Here is a 24,295-nt window from a genome sequence, read left to right on the forward strand (position 1 = left end):
CAGGCCATGGCAGGGATCAGACCCAGGCTCAGGAGTAAGGAGTCAGGGGACAGTGAGAGGGAGCCAAGAGAGGGCATGTTGCCCATTGGTTTGGTCGGGAATGGAAGGACAGAGCAAGGACAGGGCTGGTTAGAAGACTTTTTGAGGTTGAGAAGCTCTGAGAAGTGGGGATTTGCTGGAGCCTTGAGAATGTGCTGCCCTGTTAGAAGGACGTGCATCCCTGAGGTGGCTGGCCCCTGAGCAGGTGGGATGGGGTGATCAGGGGTGAGCGAGCAGGGGACCCCAGCTGGGGCTGCCCCTCCATGAGAGAACATTCCTTCTCCTTCTTGTTGTGTGCTCCCTTCTTTCTCCTGCGTTCTACAGAAGACAGGAGGGCTCAGGTGTCACTGAGGTCTGAGACAATGTGGTCTCTCAGTGGCTAGGGTGGCCCCAAGGATGCTGTCCCCTACCCCAGGGGGTGGCGGCGGGGGCTACATCGGTGGGCTGAGTCAAAGACGAATGTCCTCTTGGTCATGATTAGGGCCCATTTTGGATCAGCAGGTGCGATTTCACCAAGGGTTTCTGCTGTTAGCCTTTTAGCAGCACCGCAAATGACGTTATTCCACTGATCATTAGATTACTTCTCCTAACATCATAATCACGAGCGCATCCTACATGCGCATCCCTCTTCGCTTACGGTAATCAGTTTTAATGACACTTGCTTTGGTTTCTTTCATAAATCACGCATGTTTATGAGATAATGGAGGAGAAACATCTAATTTTGATCTAAGACAAATGAAAATTGAATGCACATGTCTTTTAATGTATTTTTGTTGGCTTGCCATGCCCGTTACTTAAAGAGGAAAAAAATATCTCCTGGCTTCTCTTTTAGAAATAAATGAGTCAAAAGTTCAGTGGATTTTGAATACCAAAGCACTCTCTATAATGTACTGTAAACAAATATCAAATGTTACTCCCCCTGAGTGGGGTTTGCACAAATCACAATTGAATGGAAATCAGTGGTTGTAAGTAGTGTGTGTAATGCCCTCCCAGTATGTTAAGGAGGAAAATCTTAACACCATACCCTCTTTACAGGAGCAGAATCAAACTCCAAACCTGCAGAACTGTCAGCAGAAAAAAGAATGGCAATTTCTTCCATTCAAAAAAAACCTATATGGAATCCTACTAAGTGCCACTCGATGTATAGAGATGAATAAAACACACTGAGCGGATGGCATGTTCTAGTTGAGGAAGCAGACATGTATACGAATTTATTCACTAGATCATGTCAGGTGTCAGGATGATGAAAGTTACAAGGCGAAATGAAGTAGTAGCTGGAGCAGTCTACTGGTGCTGATGGTGGTGCATGTGCAGGCGTGCTCACCTGTGTGTGTGTGTGTGCGCGCGTAGAATGGTGGGATTGGACAGACGGTTTCACAGAGATTGTGTGGTGGTGGTGGTGCTTGAGCTAAGTCCATACTGATGAATTGGAATCCCCAGGGAAGGAAGAAGAAGAAAGACACCTTGCCAATCTTTCCTCATTTAGGACTATTCTCACTGCTCTGGGATTTTTCTTTCTCCAAAATTAGGTCCAAACTCAGTGTGGCATGGGAAGCTCTTTAAGATATGGTCCCAGATGGGGGTGCCTGAATGCCTAAATCAGTTAAGCATCCAACTCTTGATTTTGACTGAGGTCAGGATCTCAGGGTTGTGAAATCAAGCCCTGAGTCTGGCTCCATCCATTCCCCGGCCAGGAATCTGCTTGAGATTCTCTCCCTTTCCCTCTGTCCCTCCCCCTGGTCTCTCTCTCTCTCTCTTTCTTTCTCCAAATAAATAAGTAAATAAATAAAATCTTTAAAAAGTAATAATGTAAAGTAAAATATGGTCCAGGACTACCTAAGGGACCCTCTGGGTCCCATACTCTGTCTCACTGAACATTTCTTAGTATTTCCAGAACACACTCTTCCATAGTTCCTCTCTTTTGCACGGATGATTCCTATCACCTGAAATGTTCATTGCCCTGTTTTCAACTCGGCAAGGAGACTCAGGGTGAGAGAACATCTTAGCAACACCCCCACAGAGTTCTAAGAGCTGATGTAGGCACAGGTGTTGAGCTCTCCACTCTATCTTCTGACCAACCTAATGGGGATGTGGTTCTGCTACCCAGGTCTTTTCCATAGAGAGATGGCTTCTCAGCATGCACTCACTCCCATCCCTCCATAGACGTTTTCGAAGCCCTTTGTCTCCAGGCTTCTGAAGCTAACCACCATAGGGAAACAGAGGTAGAATAACATTTTCCTCCGTCCTCATCACAGAAAGGCAGATTATAATTTTCTGTTAAGATTGCCCGAAACATAAACTTTACATTTTGTTTCTCTCCTTATCAAAAAATTGCCCTTGGATAATTAAGGCAAGGTTTGGACCTTATTACCAAAACTAAAACAAAAATAAAAGCAAAACCAAACCAAAGCCCTGAAACCTTTCCATTTTTAATCTTGCCCTTTTAAGCCTTTCCTGAATGAATGCAAAACCTTTGGACTGAGATGTCTTTTGCCCTGTCCATTTCAGCTTGAGTTCTAGGTGCCCCATTACTTCTTCCTCGAGGTTTCTTGCAGTAGAACTAGAGCGAAATAAGGTAATGATTACAGAGTTGATATGATGGGCCTAGAAGAAGAAATCTGGAATAAAAGCTTTTGAAAGCATATTTTTCTCCATTATAATAGATTTTACTGCTATTAAGAATTAGTACACGATGGCTCCCACAACTGGATGAATTACATAAATGCTAGTGTCAACATTAGACACCATTTAGAAGAGGTATGGAGAAGCATTTTCTGTTTTTAAATGTCAAAATCATTTCTCATCTACCAGGTAATAACTTTTCAATTTTCTTTTCACAAACACAGTACATTGTCAGTGCTACTGAAGTCATAATTGATTTCACAGCTCTGAAAGCATGGAAGCCAAGGAGCCTCCATTATAACCTAGGACTTGAAAATATGAATAAGATACCACTTCTCCAAGAATCACAAGATTGATAGATGGCTACAGCAAACAGAACTGAACCATGGCTACAGCAAACAGAACTGAACCATGCAGTCACTACATAATCTTGGCTTTGGATGAGTGCCGGATGGCAGTGAAGTGGGTCTTAAGTGACCACCAAAGGCTCAAATGAGTTGCTTAGTAAAAAAAAAAAAAAAAAACAAAAAAAAAAACATGGTTCTTTCAATTAAATGTCAAAGACGATTACATGGGAAAACAGCAGAGAGCTCCATAAGTAGGGCAGAAAGATTACATTTCACTATCCTAACACTCCGTTACCAAACTTCCTGTCCTCTGGAGTTTTGACAGCAACTTAGCTCTTCCAGGAAAGCAGGACATTCCACATTCATGAAAAGGCACAATAAAATGGCTTTGGAGTAAATGTCACTTTCCAGATAATCCGTGGGTAAGGTAAGGTCAGAGAAACATGAAATGGCAGGATTCTTCTGTTTTTGATCTCTCAGCCAACGTTGAGATCCCTTTTGAAATTCTTGAACCTTAGCATCATCTTTTTGGTAAAAAAATAAAAATAAAAATAAAAATTCCAACAACCATGACTCTTTTTAAAAAAGATTTAATTTATTTGAGAGAGAGAGAGAGAGAGTGTGTGTGTGTGTGTGCAAGCGCACAGAGTGAGAAGCAGACTCCCCAATGAGCAAAGAACTCGATACAGGGCTTGATCCCAGGACCCTGAGATCATGACCTGAGCTGAAGGCAGATGCTTAACCGACGAGCCACCCAGGTGTCCCAGCAATCATGACTCTTAACTGCAGAACGGACAAATCCTTTACCATTTTCACTGGCTCTGTTTCTCTCCCCTGCCCCCATCCTTTTGGTCACTGCTTCTTGGTCCAATGCCTAGCAACTATGACAAATTCAGGCAGCAGTCTTTGGACATGATGTACATGGCTGGGGTCCCCTCGTGGTTTGGAAGACCCCAACTGTTTGCCCCCTGAATTTGGTCCAGAAGTTGGACTAGACCAGCATAGTCCCTGTTCATAGCTAGACCTATAGAGAAAACTTGGAAAGAAGCTGTACTTAGGCAGAGCCCAGAGGTTTGTGCACTACCCTCAAGAGAAACCAACAAGTAGTTCTTATCATGCCCACAACCAGCCCAGGGCGAACCAAGGCAAACTAAGAAGGAGGGTAAGTTTGTCTTTGTGATTCCTCTGCCTAAACTCTAGGGACCGCTTATCTTTTCTCTTTTGTATCCTTGGCCCAGGTACCATGAAAAGCACCTAAAATTATTGAGACATACTTCCCAAACTCTTTTAGGGAACACTAGATCAGTGAAAGATTAAAAGACATTGCAATGCCTGGCAGGCTCAGTCAGAAGAGCATGCTACTTTTGATCTCGGGGTCATGGGTTCGAGCCCTATATTGGGTGTAGAGATTACTTTAAAAAAAAAATAAGTAAGTAAGCTCCTCAATAGGCTTTTTGTGAATAACACACTCCCTGACATGTTTGGGAAACGCTTTATAATGTGCTGTATCCTCCTATGGGATATGTACAATGCCCATCAGCACTAAAGATTTTAAGAAGCTTTAAAAACATTTTTTTTAAGAAATCCTGCAATTGCAAGTACCTATTTCTTTTATTTAACTCAGATTTTTGTACCTCTATTTGACCATGGCACCATTCCTTTTATGTTATAGCCAATAATGTATTGTGAAACCACTATTCCGTGGAGTCAGCTATAGATGAAGAGAAATTTCCCAAAGGACCTGCAAGCATTTTGATGTCACTTGGAAATTTTGTGAGGATTGGCACCTTCTAACAGAATTGTGATTTCATTTAATTCATCTGTGCAGACATGTAACTTTCTTTCTTTCTCCGTGGCTGATCTCAACCTGCTCAAGAACCCTCACTTCCATGGATGGAGGCAATTAGGAAACACTGCCCCTTTAAGGTGACTCAGTATCTCCTGGCTGAAAACTAAATCACTAGGATAATTAATTACTCTTTGCTTCCGCATTTCAACTCAGTTCATGCAAAGTTCAGTATCAGGGCTGCTCTCGAGAATTGTTTCCTGCACCCTTCCTCCTCCTCCTTCGTTTCCTCCCTTCTTCTGTCTTCCTCCTCCACTTCTTCCTTCTCTCCTCTTCCCCCTCTTCTCTTCCCCTTCCCACTTCCCTTCCTCCTCTCCCGCCTCTTCCTCAGGACTGTGCTGTTTTGCAGGAAGCAACTCCCCGGAAGGGCGAGTAGAGCTGTTCTTATCGTGTGGCAGAACAGAGAGTGTCATTGGAAGACCGCCATATTCTTTGGAGGCATACAGGGGAATTGAGTCAACTAGAATCTCTCTCTCTCTCTCTCTCTCTTTTTTGGCTAGGGAAAGTATATGCAGTCAAAAGCTCTACCACTGAACTATACCCTCTCTGGGGAAAATATATGTTAGAGATAAAATATCAGTGGGTGACTGGGCCCTCACATTATTCAAGGTAGCTGTAAGAAATAAATAAAAGTCTTTTACAAATGTGCTTTAATCTGGGAAGTAGACCAGACCCCAGCACACTGAATATTTCATGGGTATCAGCCATAATGCCGTGCCTTTGCAGAGAAGTTGAGAAACACATCATGTTTAATTATTTTCCATTTTATTGTAGGATGCTTTGATCCAACTTATTTACAAAGCTGGTGAAAAGCCCATATATCTCAGATGACAGCAGACTGAACAATAGGGAAGGTAGTGGAATTTTTTGTGTAAATACAAATTAAATTAACCCATGGAACCTGTTATTTATATGATGCAGGGTCTGACTTCATGATCCTGTAAGATGCCTGCTATTTGTGATCATATCTCTTTGTGTTCTGCGGGGTTGTTCAAAAAGTAAGCTAACAAACATGATCTTTTTAAATGATTATTTAAGGAAATTTATTTGTTTTAAACAGGCCAACTACTACAGTAGGTATATTTGATCCGTATTTCATTGTTACGTTTTCACGTGATCTACTAGATCCAAATGTCTATTGTTAAGTGGGAAAGAAGTTGCCCACCCTATGGGAAGGGGGGGCGTTTTTTTTTTTTATCTCTAAAACACATCCTGTCTTTTAACAGATATATTTTATCAACTGAAAATCTAAGAGAACATCATACAAGGGAAGAAAGCAGCTCGTCTCTACAAAATTCAACAAGTTATATGGATTTCTGGTGCAGACATTTTTTGCACTCACAGACCTGGACAGTTAGCTGGGGCTCATGCGTTTAAAGAAGCAACACATGAACTAAGGGTATCGAAAAAGCAAGCCCCATAGGTCTCTCTCATCCCCGGTGGGCGTGTTACCTCTCTAACCAAATACTGGGTAAGGCTCCCAGTGACTGGGAGCATTCACTAACCATTAGAAAAGCAAAGTCTTGGGGTGTCTGGGTTGCTCAGTCAGTTAGACATCCAACTCTTGATCTCAGCTCAGGTCTTGATCTCAGGGTCATGAGTTCGGACCCCATGTTGGGCTCCATGCTTGGAATGGAACCTACTTTAAAAAAAAAAAGGGAAGAAAAGCAAAGACTTGAAACTGACTTTCTAAACAATGTTCCTAGAACATTGTAGAACAGTATTTCAGTGTTGTCCTCAACGCTCTGAAGCCTGGGCTGGATTTGATCATTGGCATAGACAGTGTTGACTATGCAGACTTGAGGCTCACAGCGTGCTGGTTGCCCACCCCAGCTCTGTAACAGACTGGTTCTGTGAAGCTGGCAAGTGATTTCACCGCAGGTTTCTTTTAAAAAGACCTTTATTTATTTATTTGAGAGACAGAGAGACAGAGCATGGGCTTGGGTTGAGAGCTGAAGACCCCTTGGATTTGACTGCAAAATGTGTGTGTTTACTTTTCTCCAGAGAAGTCCTTGGGGTCTCATTGGCTTTTCAAACCTGGGCTCTTTCATAACCCACCCAGGGTCGGGGAGGGCTGCCCTTGTCTCTTGAAGAATCCTTTGCTTCCTGCCTAGAAACTTTATCTGGAGATCCAGACCTCTTCATCGTTCTTTGCCTCCCCAGGGCCAAAAGTGTCTGTTCAAGCCTAGACCTATTCCCCCAGTTCTGTTCTCTTGGCATTACCCTTGCTCTCATTTCCAACCTGCCTTTTCAAAAACCTCCCTTCTGACTGCCACATTTTATCCCAAAATGTGGCTGATGCTGCTCTGGGTTCCAGCAGACTGCTCTCTGCTGCCCCCACTTGTCCAGAACGACAGGGACCGAGGAGGATTGCTTTCCTGTGGGTAATACTTGGGCAATCTCCATTGGGAATATAGCTGGCTGCGCTCGGCTTCAAGAATGCATTGTGGGGTTGGCTCTCCCCCATGGGCATGTGATTACATGCTTTATTTCCAGAGCTCCAGAAAAGAGTTCCTTTGAACATTCCTTTGAAATGGAGGATATTCTCCCACTGCTCGATGCCCAAGATTTTAGACTCAGAACACTGTTTTAACTGAAGGTTCTGACCCATGTGCAAGTGTACACGGAGCAAGGGGGATTGCCACTCACCCACACTGCAGTGTGAATGAAGGAGGTTTTAGGAGGGCACTGAGCCCACGAGGTAGGAAGTGTAGATCCACAGGGGATGGGGATTGGTATGAGGTAACTGAACGTCAACTTCTGATTTTCCACTTTTCACAGGGTCTGTTTGGATCTGGGTAAGCGTTGTAAACATGTTGGAATCACGAGTGCTTCCTGCGATCCTTTCCCTTTGTCCCTGGCAGTGAAGGGCAGGGGAAGGGACAGGGACTGCTGTTTGACTTCCAGCTCTAGCTGCTTTGCTGAGAACAGAGGGGAGGTATGTGCTCCTGTTTATTGAGCACCTGCTAGCTGCCAGTTACGAGGTGTCTCCATGTCATTTCAGCATTTGCTCTTGAAGAGGGCTGAAATAACTTACCGAGAAAAACCAGGGCATGCTGAGAGAGAAGGGAAACTAAGGCAGAAGAAGATAGTGAGAACCAGCCAAAAGATAAAAAGCAAGCTCCCTTAGCCGTCCTGTTCTCTTCGTTAGTATCTCCCTTTCAACAGGGAGAGAATCTCCCTGTGAAGCTGAGAATCAGCATCAATGACTTCCCCAAGATCCAACCCGCTTTATGGTAGAGCAGAACTTAGGTTCTCTTAGAGAACCACCCTCCTTTTTTTTTTTTTAAGGCACATTTTATGATTTAAAAAAAATATTTATTTTTTTCTAGTAATCTCTACACCCCTTGTGGGCCTTGAACTCATGACCCCGAAATCAAGAGAGTTGTATGCTCTACCAACTGACCCAGCCAGGTGCCCCCCCCCACCTTCTTGTACCAACATGGGATGTGAAAGGGAGAAGCGGGGGGATGTCTGACTTGGCTTGGGTATATCTACAGGTGGACATCAGGTGTTACATGACAGGTACATATATTTCCAGAGGAACTGAAACAGGAAGGGAAACATCATGGGATAGAGTGTCTCATTCCTCCTTGACAGCTGCCAAGATACCAAAAAAAAAAAAAAAAAAAAAAAGTGAAAGGAAAAAAATGAAGGAAAGAAAGAAATCAAGGCAGCTGGGATGCATACATTGTAGAGAGCTCAAAAGATAAAAATGATAGTCTGGCTTGGAATTTATCTTAATGAGCAAGACTCAATCAATGGAAAGTGACAAATGGGATAATTTAAAGTTCAGGTTATCTTCTTCTGTTTCTTTGTATAAAAGAGAACAAACTTTTTGATCATTTTTTGCTCAGCTGTAATATTCTGCTGCATAAAGAAGATTGAACACCGAATACCACATTAATATGTTATTGGCATCTTTCTTTTTTCATATCCTACATGTTGATTGTAAAACCGTCCAGAGAGACTGATAGCTGTAATATATTACCGTTTCTCAACTTCAAATTAATTTCATAACAGCACAGTAGAGCCCTCCTGTGCTGAGCCAAATATTCTCTGCTCCAAGAAGTAACTCGAAGTAGGTAATATTCTTTTTCTTTGCTCCTTTGAAACCCTGGGTCTGGTTATTTTCTTTATTGGATAACCTATCTAGACTTTACTTCCTTGTGATCCATTACCTGCTTCAGTCATTACCACCTCCTCTGAAATGTCCAATCCTCCAGCAGGTTGATTGAGGGCCTCTCTGCACTTGCCCCAGGGGTGGGCACTGCAAAGCACAGAGGGAGCTGGGAACCCAAGTGTGAGATGTGCAGTTCGCATTTCCAGAGTTCCCATTCACATTCAGAGTTCCAGCTTGAGTCAGTGGGCCCGTGGAGACACGGCCTAAGCCAAAGACCACATGGAAGAACAAGTCAAGGTGAAGTCTGATGACTGTAAGAGCGAGAGTCCTTCTGTCCCCTAGTCCAAGCTCCTCTACCTGAAGAGAGAGGGTAAGAGTGCACTGTTCCTTCTTCATCACTTGGGAACAGGGGGCTGTGAAGAAAGAGACAAGACCTGGCACCTTTTTCTCCCACTGTGAGTCTCAGGATCCCTCCAGCTGTCATAATCAAAGGATCAAAAATAAATTCCATTCCTCCACCTCTTTCCTCTCAAGCTTTGCTGTCCAACATGGTAGCCACCAACCACATGTGGCCATTTAAATTTGAGTTAAGATTAAATCGAATAACAATGACTTGTAATTAAGTTGGATTAAAAGATAATTCCTCAGTCCCACTAGCCACACCTTAAGTGCTCAGTAGCCCCAGGTAGCTAGTGTCTGTGGCATCAGAGAACACAGATATAGAATATTTCTGCTGTGGCAGCAAGTTCTCTGACAACTCTGCTTGTGACCCCAACTGACTCCAGTCTTGAAGGCCAAGCAGCGTATTCATTAGTTGTGGTGAGAAGGGAAGATATTTTAGAACAGAATTTGCAGGAGCAAATGCATATTGTTTTGATATGGATTTATAGTGCTCTAGGAAAAGAGCATTTTTTTTCTCATTTCTCTCAATTTTTTGAGAATTTTCTCAATTCTCAATTTTATAGGTAAACCCAGAAAAGAATTTAGGGTGTTCTAAAAAAAAGTGTGATACAACCATGTAAAGTAAAATAAAAAATGAGGTAGGGGAGTTTGAACAGGTATAAATGCATAATTAAATCTTTTCCCACAATTAACTTCAGAAAACACTTTTTTTTGCTGTGTCTTATTGTTTGATTTAAAAAATATCACTATAACTGTAAAAATAATGTATTATAATTAATAATAATAACTAAAGTTTATATCTTGGGTTAGCATTTATTTGTCCATTTGGTAAATATTTTGAAACATCTGCTATGTGGCAGACACTCTTCTAGGACTTTGGGAATATATCAATGCATGAACAGTGATACCTGCCATGCAGAAGCTTATGTCCTAGTGGGTGCACATAGGAAGCAAACAATAACCATCATAAATGCATAAATACATGGAATATTTGGGAGTGATAAGTTCCATGAGAAAATAGAGCTCACAAAGAGATAGCCACAATACTTGGTGGTAATGTTAGCAGTTCAAGCAGGCAGGGAGATTAGGCATGTTCTCCTAGATCCTCAGGCAGGGGTAAAATCCATATTTTGTAGCTGTACAAAATAAGTCCCAGGTTGGCCAAAATTATATATATACACAAATTTATAATATGTCTTTCTTGGTAAGGCTGTGCCCCACAAGGTATGCTCCTACAGTTTTCATGAGATTGCCCCAGTGGAGGACAATACGGCAGCTAATTCGTTGCCCTTGATCATAGCAACTCCACTTCCAAATTTCTGTGTCAGTCAGGACAGGCTGGGTTATTTTGTGATGAAGGAACTCCAAAAGCTTAGCTCCTTATAGCAAAGAAATGTTTATTTCTTATACGTACATATGTTCACCCAAAGACCTGTCCCTCACTATATGGTTGAATCTCACGAACATAATGTTGAGTGAAAGAAGCCAGACATAAAAGAGTAAACACTGGGGCGCCTGGATGGCTCAGTCGGTTGAGCATCTATCTTCAGCTCAGGTCATGATCCCAGGGTCCTGGGATCGAGTCCTGCTTTGGGCTTATTGCTCAGTGAGAAGCCTGTTTCTCCCTCTGCCTGCCGTTCCCCCTGCTTGTATTCTCTCTCTCTCTCTCTCTGACAAATAAATAAAATCTTAAAAAAAAAAAAAGAGTAAATACTGCGTGTGGTAGACCAACTTCCAAAATCACCCTCCAAGTTTCCAGCTGCCTGGTATACATACCTTTCCTAGTCATTCAGTCAAACAGAAATCTAGGTAATATAGTAAAGAAATTTTTCAGATTTCACTGAACTCCCACATCAGTGACCCTTAAGATAGAAAGATCATGTAGGTGGGCTGGACCTCATTCGCTGGTTTTTTTGAAAGGAGAGCATGTTCTTTGGCTGCCTGCGGAAGAGGAAGTCAGAGAGTAGAAGCACAAGGGAGACTGACAGAAGAGAAGTTCTCTGTTGCTGGCTTTTAGGCAGAGGAGGCCTCGTGACAAGGAATGCAAGGGGACTCTGTTCGCTGAGAATGACTCCTGGTCAACCAGCCAGCAAGAAAGCAGGGGCCTCCATCCCACAGCTACAAGGCAATGGATTCTGTCAACAATCAGTGAGCTGGGAAGAGGAGCTCGAGTCCCGATGAGACCCCAAGCCTAGCTGATTCCCAGATTTGAGGCCTTAAAGGCTCTGAGAAGAGAGTTCAGCCATCCACACTGTGCCTGGACTTCAGATCTACAGAAACTGAGAGGATAGATTTGTGTTGTTTGAATCCACAGGGAGTTCGTGGTAATTTTTTACATGGCAATATGAAACAAATACACTGTGATTCGATTTACATGAAGTACAAAAGCAGACACAACTAATCTGTGCTGATGTAAGTCAGAATAGTGGCCACCGTTGGAGGTGATGGGGAAGGGGTAGAAGAGGGGTTCTGGGGGGTAATGGTAGTATTTCTTGACACAAGTGCTGGTTACATGTGTGTTCAGTATGTGAAAATTCATTGTACTGTACACTTATCCTGTGTTCACTTTTCCATATGCTTATTTCCATATGCACTCCAATAAAATATTAAAATGTGCATTTTGTTTTTTCAAACCCACACAAAGAATATTGTGTGTGTGTTTTAAAGATTTTATTTATTTATTTGAGAGAGAGAGGGCGCACACATGAGCAGAGGGAGCATAGTGAGAGGGAGAAGCAGACTCCCTGCTGAGCAGGGAGCCGGACTTGGGGCTCTTGGGGTTCAATCCCAGGACCCAGGGGTCATGACACCAGCTGAGGGAAGACATCTAACCAACTGAGCCACCCAGGTGCCCCAACACTGTGTATTTTTATATGCATACTCATATGTGAACTTGCTTACAAAAAAACCCCCCAACCTGCAAAACAAGCTAAAAACAGTAATCACCCCCAGGGGAAGAGAATGGGATTGTATGGAGGTCAAGAGATTTTCTGTGTTGTCTATGATGTTCAAACAACTTTTACAGAATTTTCAGTCATCAATTATTTGGGTAATTAAAAACATGAAGATAGAAGAAATAGTAAAACGTATGTATAGGTCCAATGACTTGTTTGAGCAGAGTAATTCTTGTCTGGAGTGCACAGAGACATTCTCCCCAGGATTTGAAGAACACTAAGAAGGACCCAGCCATCTCTTAGATATCTTTTCTCCGCCAGGTCCTGTAAAAGGTGCTTGACATACATTATCTCTTTTATTTCTCACACACGTTCTCTGAGATAGTTAATCAGCATCGCCCTCATCGTAGAGAGGACGAAACAGGCTCTGGATGGCTAAGTACTTGCCTAAGGTCACAGAGCCAGGAAATGGCAGAATAGAGATCCAAATCTTGGTCTGACCCCAGGGAACATGCTCTTTTCCAGACCGTTACCTGCTCCTCCAATGGTTGGATTGATTATTAGGCTGGTAGAAGTCACTGTATTATGATTCATTCATTCATCTGAGGTTGAGCTTTGGGGAGGGGAGTCCTCTGAGCCCCTCACACCTTGGTGGAAACCAGTACTCGTCAGGTTACATTCTTCCCCCATAGGTGCTGCAGGCATGGGTGGGGAGTCTGGGAGAGCGGAGTCGACAGAGAAAGGAAGACACTGTGTCCCAGACGGAGTTGGCTTGGACACCTCTCAAAGTTCCTCAGGGGTGGCTGTCTGCTTAGGGTGACTCAGTCTCCTCCCAGGGGCTTGGCTCAGCCTCACTTCAAGCCACAGACTTTAGTGTGTAGATTCTAGCTTGCTGTCAATATGATCTCCCGGTATAGACTATATTAATAACCTTGGTGCCAGCACTGTAGACATGGTGAGCGGAATTCAATCCCCACACAGGAGATTCCAATCCTCAAGACATGGGGGCCAAGCCATCCATCCAATTGCAAAAGACTTACAATGGAGGCCGCTAACTCGAGCCTGGACTTGACTGGAAATGCACTAAATACTGGAGAGAGGGGGCCTGACACCCGACCTATGGCCTGGTCAGCAAAGGCACTCAGGTTACGGAGATAAGTAGCCGCTGGCAGCACTGACCAGGAGCCTTCGCCGCGGACTTTGGAGAAGGGAAAGGCAGGAAAAAGACCTGCTCAGAGTCTTCCTGTTCCTTTGGCTTTGTGGGGGGGGGGGGGTTCTTACATTGTTTTACACGAAGAATGGTCCATAAGCATTCCTAAGAGGGACGCCTGCCTTCTCATTTCAGATCTGTTGGGGAGGTATGGGGGGTGCGTGATTGTTTGAACAAATCTGGCTCTATCCGCTATCCAGTTTTTGATGAATTTCATGTTGGATAAAACATTGTTCAGTTGATCAGCAACATGAAATGCCTCTGTCGAGGATGTCCTGGTGTGAGCATCTAAGTGGACGAGAAATCACGTCTAGCCGTATTTCCAGAGAGCTGCCAACAAGGAAAATGGTCTTGTCCTGTGTCCCCCAACTTGGGTCGTCCAGTGGTAGTCGTTGTTGTGAGTTTGCCACAGTATCCTGGCTTCTCAGCTGGCCTAAGATTTGCCCTTGATCAGAGGTCCAGAAACCGTTCATTTGGTAATTCATTATCTGGCTGTCTTCCAGAAGACTCTGGAACACCAAATGTCAGTTTCTGCTTCGACTTGTTACCAAACCGCTGGCAAGATCTTGGAATTAGGGAAACATGTAGGGTGAAATGCAGAGTGTCTTTTATTTTACTTAAACTGTCTCCCTCCTGCTCTCTTCTCCCTGCAAAAAGCAGCTTACTGACTGGGTCTAAAAAATCAACTATTTGTTCTCCAACGGGGTTGTGGATGTGGACACAGGCTGTACTGTGCTTGTGAGGCCACACACTGCTCTCTTGATGAAAGACCCCACAATGTCATGCTCTTGGCGCCACAGACCGAGGGTGGGATTTGTAGTTGGGGAGAGCGAGGACACTTTTTATACAACTTCATCGACACGGAGGGGACTGGATGCCCTGAGCACAGGGAAAAGCGATGCAAACAGTTTCTGTCAGCCTAAGTTCTTCTTTCTGGGACCAAGACAAAAAGGGGGGAAGAGGGGACTGGTTGACTTTTCTAACCCCTGCAGTATTTGCTTCTCGGACCAGTTCAGGCTGCGCTTGCTGCAGTGCCACAGACCGGCTGGTCACTCACTGTCCTTGGGTTCATGCACGTTAGCTGGCTTTCCCTGCACTGATGGCAAGTTCTCTGAGAACATGGACCAGTGTCTCTTGGAGATATTGGGGTACCTGGTAAGATATCATTAGTGGGCAGAAACCAACATTTTTTTTTTTTTTTGGTCCTACATTGTTGGGTAAAGGGAAAACTAATAGCTCTCGAGCACCTACTCTGGGCCAGATCCTTCATGAGGTACCTTGCCATTACCTCATGTTAGCATGCGTGCTTCGGGGGGGGGGATGAAGGGAGTGATCAGCAGAGGCCACTCCACGCAAGCTGTGTTCCCTTAGCCAAGTTCCTTTGGCCCTCAGAGACTCCGTCTCCTTATGTTTAAAGTGAGGACAGTAACAGCTGCCTCACCGAGTTGCTGGGAAGGTCCAGTGAGTGTCTGTAAAAGTATTTGGTAAGCTGAGAAGACTTAGACCCAAATATTATTGTTATTGGGCACTATGGGGAATTTTAGAAAAAGAAGCCAAGGTTCCAGCCTTCCAGAAAGTTACTGCTTAGTAGAGTAGACAAAGTGGCTTATGACATTTCCCAAAAAATAACAGCATCCGATGAGGTACAGGTGAAATCCCAGGTTGTGGATGTGCGGAGTTGCCCAGCCGGCTGTGTCTCCATCTCTGCCTCCCTTTTCACTAACATCCAGGCTCCGGGGGCCCCTGCCCTCTAGCTCCTTCGGAGCTCTTATAGCACATGTGTGCAAGTGCACACAGGCACGCATGCGCAACACTACACAGTGTCTCTCGGCCCAGATCTCCCGCCTAAGATGAGGATTATCTAAGTCTCCATACTTATTCTGGGACAGGATCTCTTATACTCTCCAGCTCCTGCCCAGACATCCTGGAGCTGGATGAGGATCCCCAGGGTGTCAGAGTTATTTCAGGCTGTGTGGTTAGGCAGATTTGGGTTCGAGTCCTAGCTCTACTACTTCCTAACTGTGTGGCTGTAACTCTGAACCCCGGTTTACTGATCTGTAAAATAAGTGGAACAGAAGTAACTACAACATTGGGTTGCTGGGACTGTTAATTGAGAGAGGGCATGGAGAGTGTTTAGTCAAGTGCCTGGCATGGGGGTGTTTGGTATGGGGGCTGTCCTTGGCATTGTTTGCTGAGCATTCTGGGGTCAACCTACAGAAGACCTCACCACAGCTAGCCATCCCTGATCACTGGGCACAGCATAGGAGTTGGCATCCTGGAGAACATGTTGCCTTCCCCTGAACTATCCCGTTGCATTTCTGATGCTTCATTCGGCCCTACCAACCACATTCTCTCTCTTTTCATTGGGAATTTGAATATTGCCTTCTGCTTCAGGTAAATCTTCTGTAAGATCATAGCCATAAAGGCGACTTTTTTCAGTGGAGATGAGGGTGCAAAGTGTATTTTACCAAGTTTAACCCCCAACCCCCATGCTACTCTAATGTTGTAGCTGTCTGCATTTTAATGCTATTTGGTAAAATATGGATTTTGAAAATAGGTGCATATAAAGTAAATCCTTCTACAGGTTTTGATATCAAACCCAGTTTAAGGGCTTTAGTAGCCTCTAGTCTCGCTCTGTCTTATGAAAAATTAATTTTCATTTAGTCTGTGACATGTATGATTTCGCTAAACTAATTTTCTCTTTTCCTGGGTTGGTCCCTGCCATGGCTGTTCGAATGACAAAGAAATCCTTTTCCTGGGAGCAACTTTGGCCTCGAGGCTAGCTTTCTTCAAATCCTTCATGTTGATCTGAGATATAATTTTTAGCTCTTTATTTTATTATTATTCAGAACTAGAGCTCTCATGGAGATCAGTGGGGAGATCAGCAATGAATGTGTTCTTCACTTGCCAAGATCTCAGAGTACAGAAGCAAGTGTGAGACTGATGCCTAGGCAAGACTCTTCTTGCCTTTTTTATTATCATTATTAAAACCTACCTAGGGCTTTTGGGTCAGCTGGAAGTCAGTTTTGACACTGTCCCCCCATCTTTATCATCCAAGTCAGGAGAAGCCCAGAAGGCTTATTTGCACATTACTGTCTCACCCATATGATCTAAGGAAATTTGCTCCTCATTTAAGTCCTTTGGCCTTTTCGACTCAGCTTCCAGCTGGAAGACCATCTTCGGTAGTGCATTTTCACAGACACAAAGGCTGGAGAGCCGAGAGCCGAGAGCCGAGAGCCGTGTCCCTCCCCAGCCCTTCTCATTAGTCAGCACAGCTTAGATCACAGAAAGGTCCTGCTGGGATGGGCGGGCCTTCAGGGTCATCCACTGCAGCCCCTCATTTTACTAAGGTCAGCAACTAAATCCCAGAGATGGCAAGCAACTGTCCCAGGGTCACACAGTGAGCCAGAGGCAGAGCTGACATTCTAGTGTTGCTTTCTTGGCATTCGGCTTGGTGCTCTTTCTAGTCTGCCACTGTGAGTTCATGCTGCCGGCCCAGGGCTCCACGGATGGATGGGCTCGCCTAGCTCTGGCTCCTGCAGGGTGCACATGAAACTGACCTTATTTTTCAATGTGACTGCTGTGGTTTGATTGGCTGGTCAAATCGAACTGCTCTGGCCAGATCGATCGTGAAGTTTGGAAGGGAAAGGAACTAAAAATTAGTGTCAGTATTGTAGAGTAGTGCTGGTTCTCCATTCACCTCTCCGCTCAGTTTTTCCACTCCTTTAAAACCCTCTTCTGCTCTCCCCCTCAGCATCCCAAGCCTCTCCTCTGTACTCTGTTATACATTTGGCCTTGGAACAACTTGGGTTTGAGCTAGTCCACCAATATGCACATTGTTTACAGTACAGTAGGGTAAATATATTTTCTCTTCCGTGTGACTTTCTCCATAGCATTTTCTTTTCTCTAGCTTAATTTGTTGTATGAACACAGTATAATACATATGACAGGGGCATCTGGCAGACTCAGTGGGTGGAATGCGCAACTCTTTATCTCGGAGTTGTGAGTTTGAGCCCCACGTTGGGTGTAGACATGACTTAAAAGAAATAAAATCTTTAAGAAAAATAGGTATGACATACAAAATATGCATCAACCAACTGTTTATGTTATTGGTGAAGCTTCTGGTCGACAGTAGGCTTCCAGTAGTTAAGTGCTGGGGGAGTTAAAGGCTATATGTGGACAATTGACTTTGTGTGAGGTCAGTGCCTCTAAACTTTTTATAGTTCAAAGGCCAACAACTGTACATAACATCCCACATTAGGTAGTTCATAGTATCTCATTGGAGGGATCATTCATTAGGGCCGAGCTTTGCTATCTTTCTCTTCCCTCGCGAGTATCTCCTGGGAGCGGTCACATGTACATGTCCCACTCCTCGGTGTGATTAAATGGATCAGAGGCTTTCCTCCTCCATGGGATATAGGCTGGGAGAACACTGGAGAGGTAGAGAGAGGTAGGGGAAGATAAAGGAATGTATAAAGATATGGGTTGGGGCAGCAAAGCCAGCCTGGGTCACTAATTAGGCCTATCGCCTGCCACCCAGGGCCTGTCATTAAATTTGTGTAGGCTGGGGACGCCTGGGTGTCTCAGTCGATTAAGCATCTGCCTCTGGTTCAGGTCATGATGCCGGGGGTTTTGGGATCAAGCAGTGGCTCCCTGCTCAGTGGGGAGTCTGCTTCTGCCTCTCCCTCTGCTCCCCTCCCCCAGCTCATGCTGGCTCTCTGTATCTCAAATGAATAAATAAAATCTTAAAAAACAAACAAACAAACTGTGTGTGTTACTGTTGTGGAAAATATAACAAAGAGCTGGAACCAAAGATACTCAGAGTTAAAAGGGAGAGGAAATGAACATTTACCGAAGATCTGCTTTTCCAGAAACTAAACTAAGCGCTCTCAGTGGACGACAACCCAGTGAGGTGCCTGTCACTGGGCCCATTTTCATGGACGACAAAACTGAGGCCCTGATTAAATCCCAGGGCGACGTCCTCTCCAAATCTCGGCTCTCTCTTGTCAATGAAAAGCTCACTTGAGATTGCATTCCTCTTTACTATACCCCTAAACCAGCTTCTTGACAGTACCAGGTCAGGCTGGCTTATAAGAATGTAAACCGAGGCACCGAAGAAGTAAAGTGGCTGTCATGGGAGCTGAGCGGAGCCTGCTGCCTGTGGTTGCTATACCTTGGCTTCCCCAGCTTTCAAGGCTCTGCCCGCATCAACGGACTCTTCCACTCCGCAAGAAGTGGAAATTCCACCGTCAGAGAAATAGTGGAGATCCATCCTCGGGGGACGGGCGGTCACTGGTTTGCATGTTCAGCACGTCCTGTGCCCCCCATCTGGTGCTGATCTCGCCTCTGCAGTCCGCATTCACGTAACACCCCAAATGTGTACACAGCACCCCGGCATTCTCCTCCTCTTTGCATTCCCTGAGCCCCGTGTTCTGTAAAGCAAAACAAAGAAAACTCAGTGCTTTGTTGGTGTGGGGGGCGGATAGGCTGGCTGTTGACAGTAATGTATCCAACACACCCAACCTGTTTATAATATCAGAGCTTAAATTTCAGAACGCCGTGTTCATTAAGTACTGTTGTTCACTCAGTGCGGAGAGACGCATAAAAACAGAAATGAACTGACTTGATAGTTTGCATGCCTTCAATCTTTGTGACAAAAATCGCCTATTATTGAGAGTATGAACGTTTTTGAAAAAAAAAAAAAATGAGAGACAGCTGGAAAGACAGGGCGGAAGAGAATGCTCAGGATAAGAGAGAATGCACATTTCCTTAGTGTTTTATGCTCTCTGTAAAGACTGCCAGCACTTTCTTCCACAGGAAATTTTCGCTGTTTTGTTCTAATTTGAACAGGGGACCCCGCTGTCACCCGAGTAACACAGAACAAGTCCAGCTGCTGATTGCCGGGTGGGCCCTCACAACTAGATAGAAGGAATCAAGCACTAGGCTTCTGGTCCCCCCCCCCCCCCCCTCCTCCCCCCCCCCCCCCCCCCCCAGGAGGCCTTTAGGATTTGGCAGCACTTTGGCCCTTGAGGAAGACCAGAAATCACGTGACTTAGAAGTCCAGAGCAGAAAAGTGCCCTTTGAATCAACTTCGCCTTCTTACAAACAGAGAGCTGAGTCCAGGAGCCAGCCGTGAGTGAGTGGCGGAGCCGAGACAAGAACCCTGGTCTCTAGACCACCCCCCCTGGCCCCCCACCCCCGCTGCCCCGGGGCCATGCTCCGCCAGCTCTCCCTGCCGCTCTCCCCAACTCCAGCAACCAAACAGACGTCTGGAAGTGCACTGCTCAGTATGCAAGCCAGGCTGACCTTTGTGCTCCCAGAATCCTCCACCTTTCGTGGGAACCATGGAAGTACAGTTCTGGAAAAATAATGGAAAGCAAAGCACACTGTGGAGATACTCAGAAGCCCGAATCAGCTTGCGGAGTGCTCCTCATCTTCCAAGTACTGAATCCCAAATACAGGCACCCACGTAGAAATTCAGCTTGTTTAAGAAATTCAGGGAAGCCAAACCTAGGACCTGACAACCCAGCCAGTTCTTCCCCTCTTTGCCCGCCCTCCCCTACTCTGTGCCCCTGCCCTGAGCTCCAAAATAGGGCTGATTCTAAAGTGTTAGGATCTTTGTTATTCAGTTCCTGAGAAGAACCGGCTTCTGGGAGGTGGGCCTGGCCCAGGACTGCAAGAGGCCTTGGAACTTCCTGCCAAGGCCCAGGCCTGGCCTCAGCAGAACAGGGCTCCCGGGACACACACAGGAAAAATTCCCTCTTCTTAGCAGGGAGGCTCTGCACCCCAGGAAGTGTCCTCAGAGACTTGTGGGGTCCCCGGCTCCCCTCAAAGACATTTCCTTCCACTTCCAGGAGCCCTGATATAGGAAGAGAGATTCATTTCTTTTTCTTACAGCATGAGGTGGGTGGAGGAAAAGCTTGTAAAAGCGAAAATCTTCCAGCAAGCTCTTGTGTGGATTCATTACTGGATCTCCAAGAAACTGGGCTTTCCGACACCACCCTGACCCTCCCGGTGCTCTGCAGCTACCAATTCGCATCTTTCCCGGAGAAGTCAGAGTGCTGTGTATGTATGTTCCTTTTCATGACCTGAAAGAGTGAACCCCGATTTTCCCCTGTACTGGTTGCCTTTCCTCCCTGCATTTCTACCTGAAGCACTGGCCCAGGTTCCAATCCCAGAAACTCCAAGTAGTTGTTGGGGGCAGGAACGTGTGACCCACCTATTCCAGAACTGTTTTCCCAGGGACCCCCCCCCCCCAGAATGCCATTATTTAAGAGTGTGAAGGCAGGGGGTTCATTATATGGCACCGGGAGGAGAGCCACCTACTGGCCCAAAGAGGCTGACTGCTGTGGGTAGCCCAGAAGAAAAGGTGGGGACAGCCAGCAAGCTGAGCTGGGGGCCACCCCCAGGGTTTCTCCCTCCTCTAGCTCACACCGTTACCCATGCTGAAGAGGGAGGGAGCAGGCAGGTCCTACAAGCCTGGGGGCAAGGGGAGTTGGGGAGCTCTTACGGAAGCCAAGATGTCTACCTTCTAAGCTGCTGTGCCTGACTCTTTTTACACAAGTTCATCAGTTAGGATGTCCCCCTGGAGCCCTGGGACAGGTGGAATGCCCGAAATGAAGGATTCTCCCAAACCTTTCCTGCCTGAAGCCAGCCAAAGGTCCCCCACTGTCCCCGGTAGGTTTGGGGGCACACGGAAGTCCAGCGGAAACTGGAGAAGCACGGAGCGAGCTAAGGGCAGGGGGCACAGCTGTGAGGTTGCCTGAGAAGGACCCCTTCCTTACGTGGCCTGTGACTGACACAGTGGGCACATACGAGCTCAGGGCAGCAGGTAAACACCGTGGGCAAAATGGCCCAAGGATCATCCTCCCAGTGACTCAGAGGGTGAGAAAGGAGGAGTGAGTCTTATTTTACAGAAGGGGACCCTGAGGCTCAGGAGGGGCTAATAATTATCTGAGGGCTGCCCAGCACAGATATGATAGATTTTCAGACCAATACTTGCTGCTTCACTGCACAAGATGGACCAAATGTTCTGAGGGAGATCCTGGGAGATCCTGTCCCTGAGGGACTTGCCCCCAGCCCCCTACTTGTCTCACTCTCCTCCCTTCCCTCAGCGCCGACAGCCAGCGCTGCTCTGGAACGTTGCTGTCCCCCCTCCCCATGTTCCCTTTGCAGACAGCAAGCCCCACCTGGTCTATCAGATAGGAACAGTCTGCGTGCGTTTGGGGACCTTGTCCTGAAGGGACAGCCCCTCTTTCCTTGTTCATCCTTCCACCTGTGGTTCCTGCAGCCAAAAAGAGCCTTTTAACCTCAGGGCTTGAGGATGGTCTGTACCTGCTTATTAGAGGAGATGGTGTCCGTGTCAGGGAATGGGTTGGATGGTGCCTGATCTGGGTCCAAACTTAGGGGCTCTGCTGTGTGACCTGGGGCAAACGTCTTTCCCTCTCTGGGCCTCGGTTTCCTCATTTACCCTATCATCTTGGATTCAATGGCTCCACTCTGATGTAGTATTTAGTCATGGATCTCTCCTTCACTAAACCGTATTGGAGTGAAGCCTTCCTATAGGCACAGGGCTGGATGCCAGGGATTCAGCCAGAAGAGAGGAGTAAGGGTGAGTCTGCTCTGAAAAAGCTCAGATTCCCATTCTGTAACGTTTTTTTTTTTTTTTTCTCATGCTTTTCCTTCATGCTGACTTACCTTTTCAGAAAATGCCCCCGCTTCCGCTGGAGAATGGAAATTGGCAAAGAGAGAGGGAAAAGGTCCAATTTGCGCCTTTGCTATTTTAGGGGAGGTTGAAATTACCAGCCAAAGTGGAGTGATGCGCTCACTGGAGTGACCTCCGCTCCCCAAGACAGGAGAAAACCTAGGTCCTCTGCTTGTGAAGTGGCTCGAGCTCTTAGGCGTGAGGCATTATTACATAAATTCAAGCTCGCTGCCGATCCTTAGTACCCTGAGTTGCCTGAAGGGGGGAATGGCACTGCCTGCGTGTGCAGCCCGGGCGCTCGGGCCGCCGCTGCAACCGGAGCGAGGAGCGCCCGCCCGCACCACCTGTCCCCGCCGGCATTCCAGAGTAGAGGCCGAATTGGCAGCGAGCCGGCCCGGATCAGTCGCCGCCTCAGTCCGCGCGGGCCCTCCTAGGGGTGTGTCTCGCGGCTTCAACTCCCAGCCGTTCCTGGACGAGCCCCTAAAGGCGTCTTCCTCCCTGGCGGGAGCCGCGCGCACCCCTCTCTTCGCGCTGCTGCCCCGAGGCCGCCGCAGGCGGATGCACGACCTCAGGAGACGCTGGGACCTGGGCTCCCTCTGCCGGGCCCTGCTCACTCGGGGCCTGGCCGCCCTGGGCCACTCGCTGAAGCACGTGCTCGGTGCGATCTTCTCCAAGATTTTCGGCCCCCTAGCCAGGTACGTTTTAGGCGAAAGCGGGACTCGCGCTCCCGGGCCGGGGCGCGCAGGAGCCGTGCGGGGAGGGAAGGCAGCCGCGAGGGGAAGGGAAGGGCGCAAAGTTCCCGCTGGCCGGCGGCGGCCAGGCTCGGGGGCTCCGGAGGGGCGCGGCGCGCCTTCGGCCACACTGCGGCTCCCTCCCCGCTGTTCCGCGGGCAACGGCAGCGCAGCGTCTCCGCTCGCTAGTCGGGCTGCCGGCGGACTCGTCCGCCCCGGGGGAGCTCCGAACGCCCGGCTCGGAGCTCGCTCGAGGCGGCCTCCAAGGTGGGCAACCCGGCGCGGGCAAGAGCGGGGCTTCGGGGCGCACGGGGAGGGAGCCCGCTAGTCGGGCTGGCGGGGAGGCAGCGGCGTGCGCGCCCAGGGGACTGGGCACTAGCGCCGGCGAGAGTCCGGTGGGCGAAGCGGGATGGGGCTGGGAACCACGGAGAGTGGAGCGGGACGCGCGGGGGCTCGGACCGGGGGTGTGAGTTGGGGAGTGGGGCGACCGGGCCAGGCGGCGTCCCGTGGGGACTAGACCCCCGCGACGCGGCTCCGGCTAGCTCCCGCGCGGGGAGAGGGCAGGCGGCGGGCGGGAAGGAGTCAGGGGGGAGGGGGGTGTGCGGCAGGAGCCACAGCGCTGAGCCTGCCGGGAAGGAAGGAAGCGGGGAAGGGCGCCGCCGCCGCTGCCGCCGCCGCCGCCGCGGTGGAGTACTCGGTGTGGAGGGGAGGGGGCAAGGGGGCGCAACGGCGGCGCCGGGGGGAGGGGGCGGTGCGGGCGCACGGCGAGCGCGGGCTGAGCTGCGGGCTTGACGTAACGATCTTGGGTTTCCCCCAGCGTCGGGAACATGGATGAGAAATCCAACAAGCTGCTGCTGGCTTTGGTGATGCTCTTCCTATTTGCCGTGATCGTCCTCCAGTACGTGTGCCCCGGCACAGAATGCCAGCTCCTCCGCCTGCAGGCATTCAGCTCCCCGATGCCGGACCCGTACCGCTCGGAGGATGAGAGCTCCGCCAGGTTCGTGCCCCGTTACAATTTCAGCCGCGGCGACCTCCTGCGCAAGGTAGACTTCGACATCAAGGGCGATGACCTGATCGTGTTCCTGCACATTCAGAAGACCGGAGGCACCACTTTCGGCCGCCACCTGGTGCGCAATATCCAGCTGGAGCAGCCGTGCGAGTGCCGCGTGGGTCAGAAGAAATGCACTTGCCACCGGCCGGGTAAGCGGGAGACCTGGCTCTTCTCCAGGTTCTCCACGGGCTGGAGCTGCGGGCTGCACGCCGACTGGACTGAGCTCACCAGCTGCGTGCCCGCCGTGGTGGACGGCAAGCGCGACGCCAGACTGCGACCGTCCAGGTGAGTGCGCCGCGCCCGGAGCCGAGCCGGGCCCTGGAGCG

General features: G+C 47.7%; 1 protein-coding gene across 4 annotated transcripts in view; it reads left to right on the forward strand.

Moving 5' to 3' along the window:
- The first annotated feature begins 22,380 nt into the window (after positions 1-22,380).
- The window catches only part of HS6ST2 (heparan sulfate 6-O-sulfotransferase 2), a 280,921-nt gene continuing 279,006 nt past the window's right edge, over positions 22,381-24,295 (forward strand). For 2 of the 4 annotated variants that reach the window (XM_059386144.1, XM_059386145.1), the window contains exons 1-2: positions 22,382-22,882; positions 23,736-24,254. In XM_059386144.1, the coding sequence (XP_059242127.1) occupies positions 22,455-22,882; positions 23,736-24,254 (947 nt within the window). In that variant the 5' untranslated portion in view covers positions 22,382-22,454. Of the gene's footprint in view, positions 22,883-22,948; positions 23,186-23,735; positions 24,255-24,295 lie in introns of those variants that run through there. The other 2 variants (XM_059386146.1, XM_059386147.1) reach the window with 2 other exon arrangements.

Source organism: Mustela nigripes, chromosome X, assembly GCF_022355385.1.
Source record: "Mustela nigripes isolate SB6536 chromosome X, MUSNIG.SB6536, whole genome shotgun sequence".
NCBI lineage: Eukaryota > Metazoa > Chordata > Mammalia > Carnivora > Mustelidae > Mustela > Mustela nigripes.